Source organism: Dendrobates tinctorius, unplaced genomic scaffold (genome assembly GCF_039654945.1).
Source record: "Dendrobates tinctorius isolate UK_male_01 unplaced genomic scaffold, ASM3965494v1 ptg000196l, whole genome shotgun sequence".
In the NCBI taxonomy this organism is placed as follows: domain Eukaryota; kingdom Metazoa; phylum Chordata; class Amphibia; order Anura; family Dendrobatidae; genus Dendrobates; species Dendrobates tinctorius.
Window position 1 is genome coordinate 29,658,257 of NW_027361863.1, and position 21,893 is coordinate 29,680,149.

The 21,893-nt window shown below is 42.4% G+C and overlaps 1 protein-coding gene and 1 long non-coding RNA gene across 2 annotated transcripts in view; one reads left to right on the forward strand and one right to left on the reverse strand.

Moving 5' to 3' along the window:
* Positions 1 to 10,047, forward strand: part of RBM20 (RNA binding motif protein 20) — a 406,997-nt gene extending 396,950 nt beyond the window's left edge. Inside the window, exon 14 of the mRNA XM_073553101.1 lies at positions 8,808 to 10,047. Within this exon, the coding sequence (XP_073409202.1) occupies positions 8,808 to 8,918 (111 nt within the window). The 3' untranslated portion in view covers positions 8,919 to 10,047. The remainder of the gene's footprint in view (positions 1 to 8,807) is intronic.
* The window catches only part of LOC141056333 (uncharacterized), a 51,575-nt gene continuing 37,994 nt past the window's right edge, over positions 8,313 to 21,893 (reverse strand). The window contains exons 2-3 of the long non-coding RNA XR_012221611.1: positions 13,890 to 13,992; positions 8,313 to 8,611 (exon numbers count right to left, since the gene is read on the reverse strand). This is a non-coding gene — a long non-coding RNA (uncharacterized lncRNA). The remainder of the gene's footprint in view (positions 8,612 to 13,889; positions 13,993 to 21,893) is intronic.

Sequence of the window (21,893 nt, forward strand, 5' to 3'; positions counted from 1 at the left end):
CCCGTTCCCGACTGTGCTCCCACCGTACCAAGCCCTGGATCCTCACCCACCACCCCCCGCACATGTCGAGGGGGAAGTCGACACCTCCCCATGCTTCAAGTCCCGCCGAGCTTCCGGATTCCTCCCGGCGCTGGAGCCACGTGCCCTCGGCCTGCGGCACGCTGCCCCCGCCGGAGGGTCCTTGGAGGGGCTCCGTATGCGGCGCCGGACCCGGGGGTAGCCTCAGGACTGAGGCCCAGAAGCAAGGAGGTCTATGCATGTGCCCTTTTTAAACGCTGGGCACAATCCATCCAGTACCCCTGGATATCCAGGTCAGGTCACCTGTTCTTCGGCGCTATTTCAGAGATCTCCTCCCCAAAGCTCACCAGCCACGTCCCCCTGGACATAATGCGCATTGCCAACGTGACCCGAGTCCTTATGGATACGGTTGCCATCGGAGCTCCCAGCCACGTCACCAGGGTGCCACCGGGCCGCTTTATCAGGGCCCTCTCCGGACATCTCACCAGGCCGAATGCGTCATACGACACTGCCCCGGACATGCCCCCCGGGTGTGCCCGGGCACATCACCGGGAGTACCCGGACGCACTGCCAGCACGTCATCAGGGCCCGCCGGACGCCCCAGAGCGCACCACACAGGAGACACCACCGGCAAGCTCCAGGGCATACTCACCTGCCTTAAGGCGCCGACCATCCGGAGCTGGTAATCCTCCCCGGACACCGCTTCACCTGCTCCGCTCACTACCGTGCGGTCCACCCTGGACCCACTGTGGTGCTTCCAGGAAACCCATAGTGACCGAGGCAGGCGACCCCGGCTGCCTGAACCGATCGACCAGGCCTGGAAATACAATGAATCTTCTACCTTCACAGGGATGTCTGAAGAGGTTCACCCGTCAAGGACAGGAAACCAACTGATGCGTGGCAGAGGTGCCGCGCCTTTAATATCTGTAGGTTTCCTGTCCTCGAAGGGCAGATCCCCTCTCTCGTGGTGCTGTCACAGAAGACCGAATTAAAAAGCATACCAAAACGTGGCAAAAACGCAGTGTTTTTCCTGCCAAGAGATGCAGAAACCTTGCAGAAATTTATGCAAGCAAATACTCAACGTACGCACATAGCCTTATGCAAAGCCAATCTTCACTAGCTAGAAGTCTGGTTTTATCTGATACTTTGATTCATATAAACTAACAACCAATCAAAAAGAACACAAACTTTGTTTTTACAGACACTATGAACCATGATAAGCAAAATAACAGCAAAGATTACTAGAACTGTGTAATCTCAATTTGGAAAGCAATATACATATGACTTTATGACATTACTTTCTAGCTGCATCATAATTTTCTAGACTGTTTAGTGATTGCTTTGTGTCATTAGACAGGCAAAATGCTGGCACTGTTATTTAGAAAGATATCCGATATAGCTGGCAGAAAGCTTTTTGTATTCTCAAAGGCTCATGCCCTAGTGATATACTAGACTAGTCTGAGATAGTTCTGATACCCCACCTTCTGAAATGTTGTTTCTCATTAAATCCATAAGCCCAGTGCTAGTGAGACTGTGGACAGATGCTTTCACTTGAAAAGTTTAAGTAGATGATATTAGCTGGGCTTTGCCCTAGAAAGCGATGTTACAAGACAGTTGGCGTACTTGTAATTTTAATAGATTTCTGCTTTGGGCTGTCGCTGTCCCTTGGTAAAATACAAATATCAGAGTAGCAGACGAACTCCGCAGCCAAAAACTAAACTGAGTACACATATATCATGGTGACATCAGAGATGTTAGCAGTTTCCTTTTATACACCAATGGTGTCATCCGAAAGGCATTAGTAACTCTGTGTCACTTGAACAGGGGCTTCATCATACTAAGTTTTTTTTCCACACCAAATTGAAGTCACCAGAATAAGCACTGTATGTTCTTGTGGACTATAGTGTCATGTGATATAGAAGATTTTTGGTATAGATTTTTGTAGCAAAAATCCACAATTTAACACAGTACAATGCAGAAAATCCCAGTTACTTGTCTTCAGGATATAAAGTACACTTTGGAAACCCCATGGGTAGCACAGTAAAGACCTGGTGCACTCACAAGTGCAGTTTGTCTGTATTTGTGGCTCTGTTTGTACTGCAGTTTCCCTTATTACATGTCTGGAGGTCAGATCTCCAACCATTAAACACTTGTGCACCATCGAATATCTTAAAATGAAGGACTGATCTGCAAATGACTCTTCAAAGATGCTTTGACAGCCATTGTAAAATCAGCAGTTGCATGAGCAGGTAGTCAGCTGTCAGATAAGGCTGGACTTCAAAAAGAGAAGGTTGACCTGCTTTATTACCTTCTTTGGCTTTTTGATTGCTGTATCCACAGTGCTGAACATGCATTATGTATACAGTTTAGGAACAACACACTAACAGAGCTACTCCTGTACCAGTAATCATGTGATCGCTGGAGGCCCTGAGAGAGCAAGAGCTGTTGGTTCTTAGAAGACTCAGATCAGCTCTGAGATGCAGACAGAAGAATTTTGCCTTGTACCTAGGGCAGGCCCCGACTGGCCATATGCCCAACCAGGCAAATTCCTGGTGGGCCACCAGCCCTTTAATTTATATGCACATATCCTATGTAATGTTCATAGCTTTGTTGATAGCATCAGGACAGTATTTCCAGGTGGATTTAGCACCCTTCGCTCTGGTTTAGTTCCCAAGATTATAGTTCTGCTGTTGATGGACCTACGTGATGTGTATATATAGCAGTCTCCTATGTGGTTTATACAGCAGTCTCAGTGGATCCTTTGAGTGCAGGGCTGCCACTAGGAATTTCGGGGCCCCATACTGGCAAAATTTTCGGGGCCCCCTTGAGACTCCGCCCAGGCTCCACCCCTCGAACTGTCCACAGTCCCACCACTTTCTCTTGGAAAAACTCCACTTCTCACCTATCACACATTAACAGTTCCCATCTCCAGATCACACAAATAGCCAGTAGCTTTTGCTTTGGCCAAAAGATTTTTTTAAGCCGCCACCATAACAGGTTAAACACTTTTGGCCAGGCCCTACTCTACTGTAACCTATTAAATATTTGTTAAAATATGCAATACAATTTAGGTATATTTTTAGCTATTTTTCGATTTTTAAAATGACCAATAATATCATATACAAGGAACAAATACCACCACACCATGTCCAGACCACATATTACCACCATAATACCACATACAAGGAACAAATAGCGCCACACCATGACCAGGCCACATATTACTACCATAGTAACCGAATAATATCACATACAAGGAACAAATACCACCGCACCATGACCAGACCACATATTACCACCACATAGTGACCTATAATGCCACATACAAGGGACAAATACCACCACACCATGCCCAGACCACATATTAACACCACATGGTGACTGAATACTACAATACTGATCATTAATAAAAAAACATAATACTATCACCATAAGTGGCATTATACACAGGAGATCTGTACTTAGTATGCAGTGTCTGTGTACAGGTAATATAGTGATCAATGACATTATACACAGGAGCTTTGTATATAATGTATAAGTAATACAGTGATCACTGGTGACATTATACACAGGACCTCTGTATATAGTATGCAGTGTATAGGTAACACACTAACTCACCAGTGATGTCTCTAGTTGAAGTCCTTCATCCTTGCTTTTCATCTTTCATCCAGCAAAGATCGCCATCACGTCTTCCAGCCAGGGCTCGTCTCTGCAGGAAATAACACAGTGATCTAGAGCTCCGCTTGCAGAACACATTACTTAATTTTTCCCAACTTCTACATTACACCACATGAAGAAAAAAAGGCGACGCAGTGTCGCTCTGCACAGTAACAGGACCTCCCCCCATTTAAAACAGTATACTCAAAAAATGAAATACATCACTGCAGTAATAATATCCCTTAATTAGCCCCTATGGTAATAATATACCCAATCCTGACCCCCGTGTGTCTCATTCCTGGCTTCAGCCATATGTTCTCCCATCCCACCCTCATGAGTATCCATTCTGCCCCATATGATCTCCCCATGCTGCCCCATCTGTCTCCATCCTGCCCCATGATCCTCTGTGATCGGTCTCCAACCCTGCCCCATCTGTCTCCAATCATGCCCCGTATCTCCATTCTGCCCCGTGTCTCCAATCATGCCCAGTGTCTCGCATTCTGCCCAATGTCTCACATTCTGCCCCCTCCTGTGTCTCACTGTCACATTCTGCCCCAGCGTCCAGAATTCTGCCCCAGTGTCCAGCATTCCGCCCCGTGTCTATATTCTGCCCCAGTGTCCAGCATTCTGCCCCAGCGTCCAGCATTCTGTCCCCGTCTCACAGTCTGCCCCAGTGTCCAGCATTCTGCCCCATGTCTGCATTCAGCCCCAGCTTCCAGCATTCTGCCCCAGCGTCCAGCATTCTTCCCCCATGTCTGCATTCAGCCCCAGCTTCCAGCATTCTGCCCCCGTATCCAGCATTCTGCCCCAGCGTCCAGCATTCTGCCCCCATGTCTGCATTTGGCCCCAGTGTCCAGCATTCTGCCCCGCGTCCAGCATTCTGCCCCCGCGTCCAGCATTCTGCCCCCGCGTCCAGCATTCTGCCCCCGCGTCCAGCATTCTGCCCCATTGTCCAGCATTCTGCCCCCGTCTCACAGTCTGCCCCCCATGTCTGCATTCGGCCCCAGCTTCCAGCATTCTGCTCCCATGTCCAGCATTCTGCCCCCGTATCCAGCATTCTGCCCCCATGTCCAGCATTCTGCCCCAGTATTCAGCATTCTGCCCCCATGTCTGCATTCTGCCCCATGTCCAGCATTCTGCCCCATGTCCAGCATTCTGCCCCCATGTCTTGCATTCTGCCCCCAGCGTAAAGCATTCTGCCCCAGTGTCCAGCATTCCGCCCCAGCATCCAGCATTCTGTCCCCATTTCTGCATTCTGCCCCAGTGTCCAGCATTCTGCCCCCGTCTCACAGTCTGCCCCAGTGTCCAGCATTCTGCCCCATGTCTGCATTCAGCCCCAGCTTCCAGCATTCTGCCCCAGCGTCCAGCATTCTGCCCCAGCATCCAGCATTCTGCCCCAGCATCCAGCATTCTGCCCCAGCGTCCAGCATTCTGCCCCAGTGTCCAGCATTCTGCCCCAGTGTCCAGCATTCTGCCCCAGTGTCCAGCATTCTGCCCCCGTGTCCAGCATTCTGCCCCCGTGTCCAGCATTCTGCCCCAGTGTCCAGCTATCTGCCCCAGTGTCCAGCATTCTGCCCCCATGTCTGCATTCGCCCCAAGCGTCCAGCATTCTGCCCCTATGTCCAGCATTCTGCCCGTGTCCAGCATTCTGTCCCATGTCCAGCATTCTGCCCGTGTCCAGCATTCTGTCCCAGCGTCTGCATTCAGCCCCAGTGTTCAGCATTCTACCCCAATGTCCAGCATTCTGCCCCCATGTCTGCATTTGGCCCCAGTGTCCAGCATTTTGCCCCATGTCCAGCATTCTGCCCCCATGTCTTGCATTTTGCCCCAGCGTCCAGGATTCTGCCCCAGCGTCCAGCATTCGGCCCCAGTGCCCAGCATTCTGCCCCAGTGTCCAGCATTCTACCCCCGTGTCTGCATTCTGCCCCAGCATCCAGAATTCTGCCCCAGCGCCCAGCATTCTACCCCCATGTCTGCATTCTGCCACCTCGTCAAGCATTCTTCCCCAGTCTCCAGCATTCTGGCTCAGCGTCCAGCATTCTACCCCGTCTCACAGTCTGCCCCGGGCCCCCTGGATTGCCGCTCTCAAAAAAAAAAACAAAGAAAACAAGTTCTTCTTACCTGGCCGCGCTCCAGCGGCAACGCTCGCGCTCCCTCCACGCAGCTGAAGCGCGCACTCGCCGGCGACTGACAGTGATGTCAGACGCCGGCGATGTGCGCGCTGCAGCTGACGTCAGCTGCCAGCCTCCGATTGGCTGGCGGCTGTTAACTATTGACGTGCGGGCCAGCGGGTCTGCATGTCAATAGCGTTTAGCTGCCGCAGTGCCGCGCTAAGGGTCCGGTTTACCTGCCGGTAGGGGCCCGGTGAGACCAGGCCCGATGCGGGCCCCCTCTGCCCACTGGGCCCCATACGCCAGTCAGGGCAATAATGCCCTGATGGTGGCCCTGTCTAAGTCTAGCCTATGTGATCTATATACAGCAGTCTAATTGTCACAACTCTGTTGTCGAGTCTTTCGGGACCAGGGGCTCCTTCCATATCACTAATGCTAGGGGCACCCTAGCGCGCCCTGTTCTCTGGATTATTTCTGATGGTGAATATGCCGGAACCACGTACCTTGCCTTAGCTTATGAATCCGCCCTCAGTCTGTACCCTTCCCCCACCCAGGGAAGAGGGGAGTAGTAGTATACCGTAATACACCAACCAGACTAACAAGGTAATACAAATATTGATAAAGAAAAATACCAATCATACAAATATACTCACACAAACAACAGAGGTAAACACCGGAGAGTGGAAGATGGGGTAAAACCAAAGTGGGAGAATGAGTTGAATTTGCACACACCAAAAAACCTAGCAACAGTCTCAGATAAATGCTTCAAATTCCTTCTCAAACAACAATCACAAACCACCATCTCCTAACCATGCAGCATAAATTAGCTCTGGCAATGACTGCTAGCCAAGGGCTAGATTTAGGAGATGCTCTCAACTGAGCAGATTAACCCCTGCACTGCTAAAAGACATCTGCACTGTTTAATATGAAGGTGAAGTGCTTCTATGCTTCTAAATAGTGCAGGAGTAGGAAAAATCAGATGTTGTGGTCTTCTGGCTCCTGTCACGGTAAACCCGTGACACTAATTGACTCCTATGTAATGCTTATACAGCAGTCTCAGTGGGTCCTTTGTGATGTATATACAGCAGAGTCTCTGTATTCTATGTGATCTATATACAAGTCTAATTGTCTCCAGTCTCTGTGTTTTCAGAATGGGTCCTACCAAATTGTTAGTGGCGATTTCGTGCATTTGCTTTATCCCGGTTTAGATTCCTTTTTTTTTTTTTAATAATGTATCTTTATTGACGTTTTCCAACAATATTTACACGAACATATTACCCGTTTCGGGTAAACACTGAAAATTAAGAACAACTGGGAAGGGGACGAAGTAAGGGAAAGACTTAAAAACAAAAAATTAAAAACAAAAAATTCCAATTCTACAAATAAAAAAAAACACAGTCATCACCACTTTAATGTCTAGAAAGAAAACCTCTCCTATTGCAGTTTCTAGCCTTGCAATCATTATTATTGCTCATAAGATAAACATGGATCATATCTCTCGTAATCCTCTTTATTAAATCAACCGGTTTGGATTTCTATTTCTTTAGATAACTGCAGTAAACTTGCATGTTGAATTTATTCAACTCTTTTCATCAGTAGACACTCCTGTTTAGGTGGTATCTTCTGTGGTCACCTGGACATTGCTGCGAGATGCTGCAGCTCCATCTTTGTTATATTTTTGTTTCACTTTTGCTCCAGTATCTGACTGACAAAAAAAGATTTGCTGATCTTCTTGTGACCTTCACCTTTCTTGTGTAAAGAAATTATCTTGTTTCTCAGGTCTTGTGACATTTCTTTTCCATGAGGTGCCATTGTTGACAGTATGAAATGGGAAAGGGTTTTCTTTAAGTAAAGGTACTGTCACACTTAGCGATGTACCAGCAATACCGACCAGCGATATGACGCGGCCAGGATCGCTGGTACATCGCTAAGTGGTCGCTAGTGAGCTGCCACACAGGCAGATCTCACCAGCGACATCGCTGGGGACGGGGATCGCTACTTACCTGTCACACCAGGCGATCCTGCGTCCTCCCGCCCGGCTCCACGCGTCGCTCGTCCTCACAGCAGGAAGCGCCGCAGGAAGCAGACGACGAGAAACGGTCCAGGACGTTCTCGCGCGATCAGCGATAACCAGCGGGGGAGCCGGTCGTAGGTAAGTATCACACACAGAGATATCGCTAGCAATATCGCTGCTACGTCACTAGTTATAGCGATATTGCTAGCGATATCTCCTAGTGTGACATACCCTTTACACCCTTTTATAGTCAACTGCCTACTAGTCCCTGTTTAGTGAATAATTAGACTTGCCTGTGTGTGAATTCTTCTTAATTTTGTAGTCTAAACTTAAATTTTGTTCTTAAGACTTTCAATTGGCTATACGAATTTTGGCAATATGATCTTTAATTAATTTGTTATACAAAATACTTGTTTGGTGAGCAAAGTAACAAATCTTGTTTGCAATCCATGTCACACATTTGTGGGAGTATTTTGCAGTATGGTATCACATAGAAAATTTTGATTCTGACAATTTTTTTGAGGTGTACCGTATTATGGTCTGGTCCAAATATATAGTGTGGATCTTTGTATTTTGGGTGTAATTCTCAGTATCTGTATTATTCTGTATCCTGTGTGTAATTCTCAGTACTGTATTTTTCAGACCATAAGACGCACCCCAAATTTTCAAGAATAAAATAGGGAAAAAAATAATGTGTCAAATGAGGGTTCATTTTACAATCCGAATTCAGCTTACCAAGAGGGATTGGTACAGGTGCAGAAGTGGTCACAGGGGTTGTTCGGTGGTCCTGGCTGGTGCGGTATTTGAATAACTGAAAGAGAAAAATGTAAAAGCTTTTAAAACCACATATATGAATGAAAAATTCAATGTGCAAGTCATGCATGGGGGAGAATAATCTGGCCTTGAAATGATAAATGTTATAGTACTGTATAAATATTCTAGCAATGAGAGAGTACATGTATTATTTTTTACTGATGTGAAAACTTATGTTTTTACTTTTCACACAGAATTATTTGTCAAGGTTGGCTCAAGAAGGTTCAGATATGAATGACAAGGAAACTACTGCTCCCCATGAGGATATTGGGATTGTTCCTCAGTTTCAAAAAAGCAAACCTTGAGGAATTCGCCTACTTTCCTGGTGTGGAAGAATCATAGTTATTGACTGTATGAACATTACCAAGTGATACAGGTCGCATGAATAGTTGGAAATAAGAGGAAGAAAGTCACGCAAAAAAGGATGTGCACGTCAGCATGTTAGTACATTGCGGAGAACAAAACAAAACTGTAACTCCAATTTGCTGGCTATGAATCATTGGTCACATATACAAATCTTCAGATGATGGGTTTGTTAAGTAAGGAAGGTTATATATGCACTCAAAATATGAAACCAGATCCAAGACTGGGACTCACTATTTCTCTTGCCCTCTTACAAAACTGCAAATTTTATTTTAGAAATACAAGATGCCACAAGAAATGAAAAATTATCCTTTGATTTTATGGGATTTTTGTTGCAATATAAATGGGTAATAGTATAGATTAAGCTCTTGCCTATAAAATGGGTGGGTTTAAATATTATAAGCATTGTGCCTTGCATAAATTGGCTTTCGTATGCAGAAATGAGCCCGTGTGCCTTTTGTAAATGCATATTATACCATGAAGAATATTTTATAAGATTTCGATTTTCTCAGGGATTTTTTTTCTTATAAAATTTTAGCTCATGCAGATTATAATGTATTATTATGACCAGTACCATGGAGCAAAATGCATGACAAGTGATGTCAACTGAATTCAGAAGTTTCAATGTCTCTAATATAAATGAAGCAACGCTAATACTATATGCTATTGTCACTTTACTATTGGATTCTCAGTATCCAGCGGAATAGTAATGCACTGTTTTACTACTGTAATTAGTTTTTACTTTGAAACACTTATTATGTACACTTATCAAATTATATTTCTGAACTTAGACAAAGTAGTCTAGTGAACCCAAAATCACCAGTTTAACATAACATGGCCCTAAAATATAGCTACAAAACTATTCCAATAAGCAGTATAACCTAAATATATAGTGTGTCTAATGCTCGCTGCTGAAATAAGTACAACGCTAATTTGTCAGAAATGATGATATTATAGATAAGTTCATTTACAAAGACATAGCTACAAAGTATCCCGATGTAGCAATCACTGGTCCATGGTACCTGACAGACTAAATAAGAAAGAAATAATACTGTAAATCACATGTTGGTAGCTGGACTGCACCGACAGGTTTGCATAGCTGCTCCTGTCAAAATAAATGATGGTTAAATAACATGAAGGTAACAGGATAATATAATATATCATAAGAGAAACACTAGTCAGGATTAGTCAGGAGGTCTTATTAATATATATATATATATATATATATATATATATATATATATATATATATATATATGACCGAGCTTTCATTTTGCAAAAGCCAAGATGAGCAGCTTTTACATAAAAAAGAGGTGAGGCTCCTAGACAGCTGACACAGAAAAGTTATGTTGTGAGTGCTAGAAATGAAACAACTCATTTCCAGTTACAAACTCCATTATATCTTTGAAGTTTACCCACACATGCTGCATAGAGGGGATTGCCAACAACCCCTTCTCTAAAGATGGCCACTTATGAGTCCACATCCTGAAACTCCAGAGATAACATCTATGAATGGCCATCCACTTAGTGCAGAGCCGGGCCCACAAGAGTGGGATTAATTTTTTTTAGAAGCACCACAATTTTGCTCAGAAAGGGAGTCCAAAATAAATCCATGCACTAGAAATAACTTAATAAAAAAATAAACACTACTGAGGACACATTAGCCAGACACTCCCAAGTCCAAAAAACCCAAACATATGCAGGTGCATCTCACAAAATTAGAATATCATCAAAAAGTGAATTTATTTCAGTTCTTCAATACAAAAAGTGACTCTCCTCTATTCCATAGAGTCATTACACACAGAGTGATCTATGTCACGTGTTTATTTCTGTTAATATTGATGATTATGGCTTACAGCCAATGAAAACCCAAAAGTCATTATCTCAGTAAATTAGAATACTTTATAACACCAGCTTGAAAATATGATTTTAAAATCCGAAATGTTGGCCTACTGAAATGTATGCTCAGTAAATGCACTCAATATTTGGACGGGGCTCCTTTTGCATCAAATACTGCATCAATGCGGCCTGGCATGGATGGAGGCGATCAGCCAGTGGCACTGCTGAGGGGTCTACCAGGAAATTTTAGAGCACTTTATGCTTCCTTCTGCCGACAAGCTTTTTGGAGATGGAAATGTCATTCCCCAGCAGGACTTGGCCCCTGTCCACACGGCTAAAAGTACCAATACCTGGTGTACACACAACAGTATCACTGGGCCTGATTGGCAGCAAACTCGCCTGACCTTAACCCCCTAGAGAATCTGGAGTATTGTCAAGAGGAAGATGAGAGACACCAGATCCCACAATGCAGATGAACGGAAGACTGCTATCAAAGCAACCTGGGCTTCCATAACACTTCAGCAGTGCCACAGGCTGATCGCCTCCATGCTATGTCAAAATTGGTGCAATAATTGATGCCAAAGGAGCCCCAACCAAGTATTGAGTGTATTTATTGAATATACATTCCAGTAGGACAACATTTCGGATTTTAAATTCATTTTTTAACCTGGTGTTATAAAGTATTCTAATTTACTGAGATAATGACTTTTGGGTTTTCATTGGCTGTAAGCCATAATCATCAACATTAACAGAAATAAACATGTGAAATAGATCACTCTGTGTGGAATGACTCTATATAATGAGTTTCACTTTTTGTATTGAAGAACGGAAAAAAATTAACTTTTTGATGATATTCTAATTTAGTGAGATGCACCTGTACCTGCATAATTAAGTCCAGAAGTGTGAAATTGCCTGAATTATTTCAATGCACTATTTTTCTAGAACTTATGCAATTAATCTAAAGAAGTGGAATAGAGAGAATGACGATAATAGAACACTGGCCAGTATAAACAGTGATTGTGGTCTATAATGTTTTCTAGCAGTCTGTTTGCAAACCAATAATCTCCTCCTTGGCACTTCATACAAAACCCTAGTCTTCTACATTGTTAGAGCGTGAATGAACGTGTATGTACAGTTTAGGCCGCATCACACTGAGCATTTTTTGGCAACTTACTAGAAACATGCTGTGTGATATGGGTTTTATTTAATAAAAATATTTAATTCTTAAGGACAACCTTAGCATTCCTTCCCTGTAATGCAGTCAATCTCACTTCTGATATGTGCATGTCAGCCATCCCAATGTGTTTTGTTAAGCTTACTGGTCAATATGTATATAGGATATTACAATTTTAACAAGGTTTTTAACTTTACCTATTTATAATGTGAATCTAAAAAAGCAAAATACAAAGAATATTTATATAAATTTTATATTTTTGGGGGTTAATGTAATTTTCTGCTCAGTATTTAGTTTTCTGAATTAAGATTTACTACATGTGGAGCAGCACTGTTAAGAGGAGTGATGTAGATTACTGCTGAGCTTTACTATGAGAGCGTGTCCTGAATCATTTCAATATAGTAAAGTTGCTTTATTGAGTAAAGAGAAAGAGAACATGAATCTACCATTAATAGGAAGAAGCACCTAATATTTTTCGGAAAGAAAAGACATAAATTAATTAGCACCTTTCTTGTAGCCACCACTAGGAGGTCGTCTCTGCTTACATTGGTACACAGCTGCAGTTAAAGGGAACCTAGCATCAGGATTGTGCACGGTAACCTACAGACAGTGTCAGGTTGCTGCCGTTATACTGATTACAATGATACCTGGTGATGAAATCCATCTTGTGGTTGTTGTTAACCTTTATTTTCAGTTTTGCATTAATGATATGCTCGTGCTTCAGGGCGACCTGAGGGGGAGGTCTTCATGTGGTGCTCTGATTAGGTTTTCATCTGTATGGCTTCTGACAGGTCACTATTTTACATAATGATTGTTATATATGTATTGAAGAAAAAAATCACCTGCAGCAGGAGGCTTGAAGAAAAAAATCACCTGCAGCAGGAGGCAGGTGCCGGCACCTGCGCTGCAGCATGATCGCATGTGTAATGTGCAGGTCATTCTTTTATATCCTGCAATAAATAAATTCATCAGAAAAAAGTGTGTGAAAATGGCGCCGGCCGCGACTGCGCAGTAGCAGCTATTAGCAATCTGATAGCTGCTACTGTGCAAGGACCGCAATCTTGCTAGAGAAAAAAAAATTCCTCCTCCAAGATGGCGCCGCCTGCACAGTAGAAGCTATCGCCGATAGCTGCCATTCCACAGACGCTGCCATCTTGGGGGAGGAATTTCCTTTTTCTCTAGCAAGATGGTGCTGCCTGCGCAGTAGCAGCTATTGGATCGCTGATAACTGCTACTGATAACTGCGCAGGTGAGGCTGGCACCATTTTAAGATACTTTTTTTCTGATGAATTTATAACATGATGTAAAAGAATGAACTGCACATTACACCTACGCTCATGCTGCAGCGCAGATGCCGCCGGCTACAGGTGATTTTTTTTTCAATATATATAATATTCATTATGTATAATAGGGACCAGGTCAGTGAGGGATCAGTAGCCTGTCAGAAGCCATACAGATGAATATCTAATCAGAGCACCACATAACGACCACCCCAAACAGGCCCATTAACTCAAAACTGAAAATTAAAGATTAAACAAGAAGACGGATTTCATCAACCCAGGTATCATTTTAATAAGTGTAACAGCGCCAACCTGACACTGTCTGTAGGTTACGCAGCACAATCCTGCTGACAGGTTCCGTTTAACGTGAGTAGAAGGTGCCAGACTTTGTATGTGTGCTCTGCATGAAAAAAAAAGGGCGCACTGATCAAGCACACAGGAAAAACATTGATGAGGTCTTAGAAAAAAATAGTTGGTACATCTAAATGAAATTCACATTATACAACATATACAATGTTGTATTTCTGTTATGAATCATTGTTCTCTATATTATGCAAGTGTATGTCTGTCTAATAAATAAAAGCCCAATTGCTGAAATTATGTAAGCAGTCAGTAGTTACCATAAAAGAAGCCTGATGTTGGAGTGAGTCACAAGCTGGCCGATTTTCCCATACAGCAAACTTTGACTGATGTGACAGATCCCTTGTAAATGATCACCTTCATCTGCCAAAGAAAGGTACAAGTAAAACGTTGCGTATGAGTACAGATTATGGAGCTGTCGGCAGGTAGCTAACTACAGACATAATGACTGTAAACAAATAAAGTAGCATAAAAGACACAGGATCATAAAATACAATATTCTACATGCTGGATAAATGGCTGAGAATAAACAATAATAAACAGGAAAAAGGTTGAAAAGGCCTGACAGTAAAATATAGTTAATGAGAACGGTCCTGTGATTAATGCAGTCTAAATAGATCGGAGTCCGGCTATGTTACTGCAGCCATGCATGTTTTACTTTTAAATATTGCACTGATACAAAGAAAACATACCTTAAAAAGTCAGCCGGGGACCATGTGTCTGAGATGACAAGTCCAAGGCCGTTCCCCTGCAACTTCTCCTTGCTTTGTACCCACAGACAGAAAGGTATCTCCATACGTGCGTGCATTGGGAGCTAGGCAGGGAGAAACCGCCTGTGACTGATTAGTCATGCGTGCCACATAGTCCCCGGCATTTAATAAAAGTATGAGGTCTCTGAAACTCAGCAAAGTCCCAGAATAAAACATACATGGCTGAAATGACGCAGCCAGACTCTGATTCATGCTGCCTGTGGTTTGGGCAGCATGAATCAAATGAAAGTTGTCCAATCCTACATGTACCGCAAATATCTATTTTACTTTACATTAACCCTTTTAGGCACCCGGTTGTATATACATATGTCACAGTCATGGCGCGCATGTGTGAAGCGGGCTCAGGAGCTGTGTTCAGTCCATTCTGGGCAGATGCCAGCTGTAATACATAACCAGTATCTGCCAGTAAAAAGCATTGATGGGCGTGAGCATCGATTGCTGCGGTTTAACCATTTAAATGCCGTTGTCAATCACTGACAGTGACATTTAAACAGCGTGATCTCCAATATGTGTGCTCACTGGTCCCCTGCATCGGACTGATAGGTTACAAAAGCAGCTGAAGGCCTGCTACACACACCTGTCAATGCCATCTTGGTAATCTAGCAGGTTAAAGCTCACTAGGGAAACTAAAAAAAATACAGAAAATATATTAATATTTAAAATAATTAAAAAAAAATATAAAAGTTTAATTTAACCCTTTTCTCAGTTTTAAAATAAAGAAACAAACTGTAGTTATGTGGAATAAGTGAATTATGTTTGTGATTATTTATTCCCGCACAATTTTAATAAGCGCTGCTGCTGTGTGATTGTGTACAATGATAGCAGAGACTACAGGAATTGCAGCTTAGTAAGCGACAGTGAGTTAAAGCTTGAATTTCTCCAAGACTGGTGAATAAGAAGAAATGCAGAACAATAATGTTTGCCATTTCAAAGTTGTTAAAAGGGTATGACAGATGATCACGCATAATGAATAGCGGTTACATTATATTTCACACAGTGCACTTTTTTTTTTTTTTTTAAGTACAACTAAACATCCTAATGAGAAAATATCTTTGGATCGTCTTGGCATTTAATAATCGGATAATCACTTGCAGCCATGTGAAACGGATTGGGATACACTGGACACATTGAAAAAAAATGCAAAAAGGAAGAATGAATTAAAGTGATAGTACAACTAAAGCCAGGTGATGGTAATTGGTATTATGGACACTGGGGGGCACTGTGTTACCTAATTCTGCATAGCTTTTTTTACTCATTTTACAGTATTATGGTTAAAACAAAGAGATCCCAATGGTTTAATATTGGCGCCAACAATCCGAATAAGAGGCTGAGGGTGTGTGCACACGCTGCAGATTCTGCTGCGATTCCGAAGCGGATTTGGCCGCTGCGGATCCGCAGCATTTTTTGCTGCGGTGTACAGTACCATTATTCCCTATGTGAATTAAAAACCGCAGTGCAGACGGTGCGGATTTTTCCGCGGTTTTGAAACCGCAGAAAGAATTGACATGTCAATTCTATCTGCGGATTCCGCTGCGGTTTGCCATCTCCTCCATTGAGATTAAAAACCGCAGAGCAATCCGCAGGTCTTTTGACCTGCAGATTTACCTGCGGATTTTACAAAATCGGCGCGGCCAAATCCGCACCGCAATCCGCAGCGTGTGCACGTACCCTTATGTTTTGCTGCTATGATTGGCAGCTTCTTTATTGCTACTGCCTAATTTTCTTATGTATGTATGGGCAAGTCTTCAATACTGTACATTAGTGCCTTTCTGAACGCTTCTCTAAAAGTATTATTTACAGATATTTGGGACTTTTCCATCCCTAAAATGTTGAGGTTACAATTGGTAAGTCATACCGTACTTTAACTGGACCAGAGGATCAATTTATTAAGGCTTATGGAATCATGTTTATTTAATCTCATGGCTTGTAAAACGATTGGACTCTAAAGATCTGTCACAGGTTTTCTTCACTTCTGTTTTATGAAAAAAATATTCTGAATTATGTTTAATAATTATTTTAATAAAGAGAATTTTCATGCATCACAAACTTCTCTGCGTGATTCATTCACAAAACAACTAAGTAACAATAATATTAAAAAAATGTAGGGTTCTCGATCCCCAAGGGAAAAGCCACGGAGTGTTGTGAGGATCCCACCCTGCGTGCTGGGATCCTACTATTTGAAAATTTGAGCCAGACATTTGCTACATTGTCGGGTCCTTTAGGGATGGATTAGAGACATTTCTGGGCAGTTTTGATGTAATATTTAGATAAATTACCAGCCCACTGATTTCTTAAATAACAAGGCAGCAGCAGATTGATCATAGAGACTCTTTAACCCCTTAAGGACCAAGCCACTTTGTAGGTTAATGACCAGGCCCTAATTTTGAAATTTGGACACTGTCACGTTATATGGTTATAACTCTGCAACACTTCAATGGTTCCCGCTGATTCTGAGAATGTTTTTTTTTTGTGACATATTGTACTTTATGATAGTGGTAAAATTTCTTCAAAATTTCTTGTTTTTGTGAAAAAAATGTAAATGTGGCTAAAAATTTCACAATTTCACAATTTTGAAACTTTTACTTTTTATGTCCCTAAATCAGAGCGTTATGTCACACAAAATATTTAATAAATAACATTTCCCACATGTATACTTTATATCAGCACAATTTTTGAAACAAATTCTTTTTCTTTTAGGAAGTTATAAAGGTTAAAACTTGACCAGCGAGTTCTCATTTTTCCAACAAAATTTACAAAACCATTTTTTAAGGACCAACTCACATTTAAAGTCACTTTGGGGGCCTATATGACAGAAAATACACAAAAGTGACACCACTCTAAAAAAAAAACTGCATACCTCAAGGTGCCCAAAACTACATTCAAAAAGTTTATTCACCCTTTAGGTACTTCACATGAATTGAAGCAATGTGGAAGGAAAAAAAATGAACATTTAACTTTTTTTTCAGAAAATTTAATTCGGACACAATTTTTTTTATTTTGTCACGTGTATCAGCAGAAAATGAACCACAATATTTATTGTGCAATTTCTCCTGAATACGCTGATATCCCATATGTGGGGGTAAACCACTCTTTAGAAGCATGGCAGGGCTCAGAAGGGAAGGAGCACCATTTAAGGTATTCAATGTAAAATTGTCTGGAATCGAGAGCGGACGCCATGTCGCGTTTGGAGAGCCCCTGATGTACCTAAACAGTGGAAAATCCCCATAAGTTACCCCATTTTGGAAACTAGACCCCCAAGGAGCTTATCTAGATGTGTGGTGAGCACTTTGAACCCCCAAGTGCTTCAAATAAGTTAATAAAACGTAGAGCCGTGAAAATAAAAAATCATTTTTTTCCACAAAAATGATCTTTTCACCCCCAATTTTTTTTATTTTCCAAAGGGTAACAGGAGAAATTGGCCGCCAAAGTTGTTGTGCAATTTGTACCAAGTACGCTGATACCCCATATGTATGGGGTAAACCACTGTTTGGGCGCATGGCAAAGCTCGGAAGTGAAGGAGCGCCGTTTGACTTTTTCAGCGCAAAATTGGCTGGACTTGAGTTTGGACGCCATGTCGCATTTGGAGATCCCCTGATGTGCCTAAACAGTGGAAACTCACCCACAAGTGACCCCATTTTGGAAACTAGACCCCTCAAGGAATGTATTTAGATGCATGATAAGCACCTTGAACCCCCAGATGCTTCACAGAAGTTTATAACATACAGCCGTAAAAATTAAAAATCTAATTTTTGCCTCAAAAGTAATCTTTTAGCACCATTTTTTAACAAAGCAGGAAAAAATGGACCCGAAACACTGTTGTGCAATCAATTTCTCCTCAGTTCGCCAATACCCCACGTGTGGAGGAAAACCACTGTTTGGGTGCATGGCTGGACATGGAAGGGAAGTAGAAAGGTTTGACTTTTTGAACACAAAATTGGCGGGAATCAAGAGCGGATGCCATGTCATTTGTGGAGGACCCCTGACGTGCCTAAACAGTTTGAAACCCCTCCACATGTGATGATACCATTTTGGAAACTAGAGCCCTCAAGGAACTTATCTAGATGTGTGGTGAGCCTCTTGAACCACCAGGTGTTTTACAGAAGTTTATAACAGAGCTAAGAAACTTTAAAAAAAAAAAAAAAAAAAAAAAAAAATTTCCTGCAAAATTTTTTTTTTAGCCCCCAATTTTTTATTTTCTCAAGGGTAACTGAAGAAAATGGACCCCAGATTTTGTAGTGCAATTTCTCCTGAGTGTGTCAATACCCCATGTGTGGGTGAAAACTACTTTTGAAGCACAGTGCAAAGCTCAAAAGGGAAGGAGTGCCATATTATAGTGCAGATTTTCCTATTATGGTTTGAGGGTGCCATGACCCACTGGGAGAACCCCTGAGGTGCCAGAACAGTAAAACATCCCATAAATTACCCCATTTTATAAACTACACCCTGTCAATTAATTAATCTAGGTGTGTAATGATCATATTGATACCAACGGTGTGTCACAGAATTTTATACCATTGGGCAGTGAAGAAAAAATAATTACATTTTTACCACAAAAATTTTGTTTAAGCCCCACATTTAACATTTTCACAAAAGTGGATAAAATTGGCACCAAAATGTGTCCCACAATTTATGCTCAATATAGAAATACACCATATGTGGCTGTACAGTACTGCTTAGCCATTTGGAGAGACTTGGTAGGGTTGGAGGGCTATTTGTCTCCAGGAGCGCAGATTTTCCTAGAATAGTTTGTGGACTTCATATACAGAGCCCCCTAAGTGCTAGAGAGCAGAATCCCGCTTCCCCCACAAGTGACCCCATTTTGGAAATTATACCCCTGCCAAATGTGAATGCTAAAGGTGGTTTATGCACACTGGAGCTCAGAAGCGAGGGGGGCATTTAGATTTGGGATAGCATAATTTGCTGAATTTCTTTGGGCTTTTCCAGAGCCTTTGTGCTACCAGTAACGTGGAAGCATCCTATATTTCTGTTAACAGATGACAGACCTGAGTGGCGACTTTTTTTGTGGATTAAGTTGAAGCTTTTATTGGGAACATTTTTCATAACGTTTGTGATCACATTTATTTGGTGCTCAACTCTAAGCACATACTTTGGGGTTTCCATCTAAATCTCCGGGCTACATGACAGATAAAACCCCTGAGCGATCCATTCACCATAATGAAGCAGCAGAGTTACTCTGGCTGTCTGGCCTCTGTTCAGCGTCGTCCTTCCTTTCAGTTTTTTTGGTTTGTTTTCCTTTCAGAGGTGCACAAAACTATGGTGGACTGCATTTTTATGGATGCCGAAAAAGACGGACACCGCCGGATCATAGGTCCTATAGCATTCACAGTGCCTCCATCTGCCTCATTACAGTGCTTTCTTTTTGTGTTTCAGTCAGTGGGTGGTGTGAACACTGTCCGACCGACTTGTTTACATTTGTGCATGTCACATGTGTTTTTAATCCATTTTTTTCCTTTCTTATGCATGGTTTGAGAGACCCCACCCCTCTCTTGTGTGACATGCACATAAAGAGCCGTCTTACACCACGTGCCCACACTAGGAAGCGCCTGTCTTAATCCTGTTCATTTAGACACTGTTCATATGTTCAGGTTTTAAATACATTAGATAGCGACTGCTCCATTAAGTAAATACAAAAAACCTTGGCAGCAAAAAGGATGCCAATTGGCAGAATGCCAAAACTCCCTAACAAGGGAAACAAAATACCCGATCAGACAAAACATGTATATAAGGAGAAGAAGGAGCTACTAGGTAAGAAATGTAAGAAGTAATATTTTATTAGGTAAATAGTCAAAACTTACAGCAAGTTAATGCATAAAAATACACATAATGAGACTGCAGCAAGATAAACCAGGTGCGTCACAGAGGGACTCCAGTGCCAATATATACATAAATACCATATACAGTTGTGGCCAAAAGTATTGACACCCCTGCAATTCTGTCAGATAATACTCAGTTTCTTCCTGAAAATGATTGCAACCACAAATTCTTTGGTATTATTATCTTCATTTAATTTGTCTTAAATGAAAAAACACAAAAGAGAATGAAGCAAAAAGCAAAACATTGATCATTTCACACAAAACTACAAAAATGGGCCAGACAAAAGTATTCGCACCCTCAGCCTAATACTTGGTTGACAACCTTTAGCCAAAATAACTGCGACCAACCGCTTCCGGTAATCATCAATGAGTTTCTTACAATGCTCTGCTGGAATTTTAGACCATTCTTCTTTGGCAAACTGCTCCAGGTCCCTGATATTTGAAGGGTGCCTTCTCCAAACTGCCATTTTTAGATCTCTCCACAGGTGTTCTATGGGATTCAGGTCTGGACTCATTGCTGGCCACCTTAGAAGTCTCCAGTGCTTTCTCTCAAACCATTTTCTAGTGCTTTTTGACGTGTGTTTTGGGTCATTGTCCTGCTGGAAGACCCATGATCTCTGAGGGAGACCCAGCTTTCTCACACTGGGCCCTACATTATGCTGCAAAATTTGTTGGTAGTCTTCAGACTTCATTATGCCATGCACACGGTCAAGCAGTCCAGTGCCAGAGGCAGCAAAGCAACCACAAAACATCAGGGAACCTCCGCCATGTTTGACTGTAGGGACCGTGATCATAGAATCATAGAATCATAGAATCATAGAATCGTAGAGTTGGAAGGGACCTCCTGGGCCATCTGGTCCAACCCCCTGCTCAAAGCAGGATTCGCTAAATCATCCCAGTCAGATGTCTGTCCAGCCTCTGTTTGAAGACTTCCATTGAAGGAGAAGTCACCACTTCTCGTGGCAGCCTGTTCCACTCATTGATCACTCTAACTGTCAAAAAGTTTTTTCTAATATCTAATCTGTGTCTCCTCCCATTCAGTTTCATCCCATTGCTTCTAGTCTTTCCTTGTGCAAATGAGAATAAAGTTGATCCTTCTACAACGTGACAGCCCTTTAGATATTTGTAGACAGCTATTAAGTCTCCTCTCAGTCTTCTCTTTTGCAAACTAAACATTCTTTTCTTTTCTTTTGAATGCCATCTTTTCTTTGAATGCCTCTTTTTTTCTCCTGTAAACTCTATGTTGATGCCTTTGCCCAAAAAGCTCTACTTTTGTCTCATCTGACCTGAGAACATTCTTCCAAAACGTTTTAGGCTTTTTCAGGTAAGTTTTGGCAAACTCAAGCCTGGCTTTTTTATGTCTCGGGGTAAGAAGTGGGGTCTTCCTGGGTCTCCTACAACACAGTCCCTTTTCATTCAGACGCCGACGGATAGTACGGGTTGACACTGTTGTACCCTCGGACTGCAGGGCAGCTTGAACTTGTTTGGATGTTAGTCGAGGTTCTTTATCCAACATCCGCACAATCTTGCGTTGAAATCTCTTGTCAATTTTTCTTTTCCGTCCACATCTAAGGAGGTTAGCCACAGTGCCATGGGCTTTAAACTTCTTGATGACACTGGGCACGGTAAACACAGGAAGATTCAGGTCTTTGGAGATGGA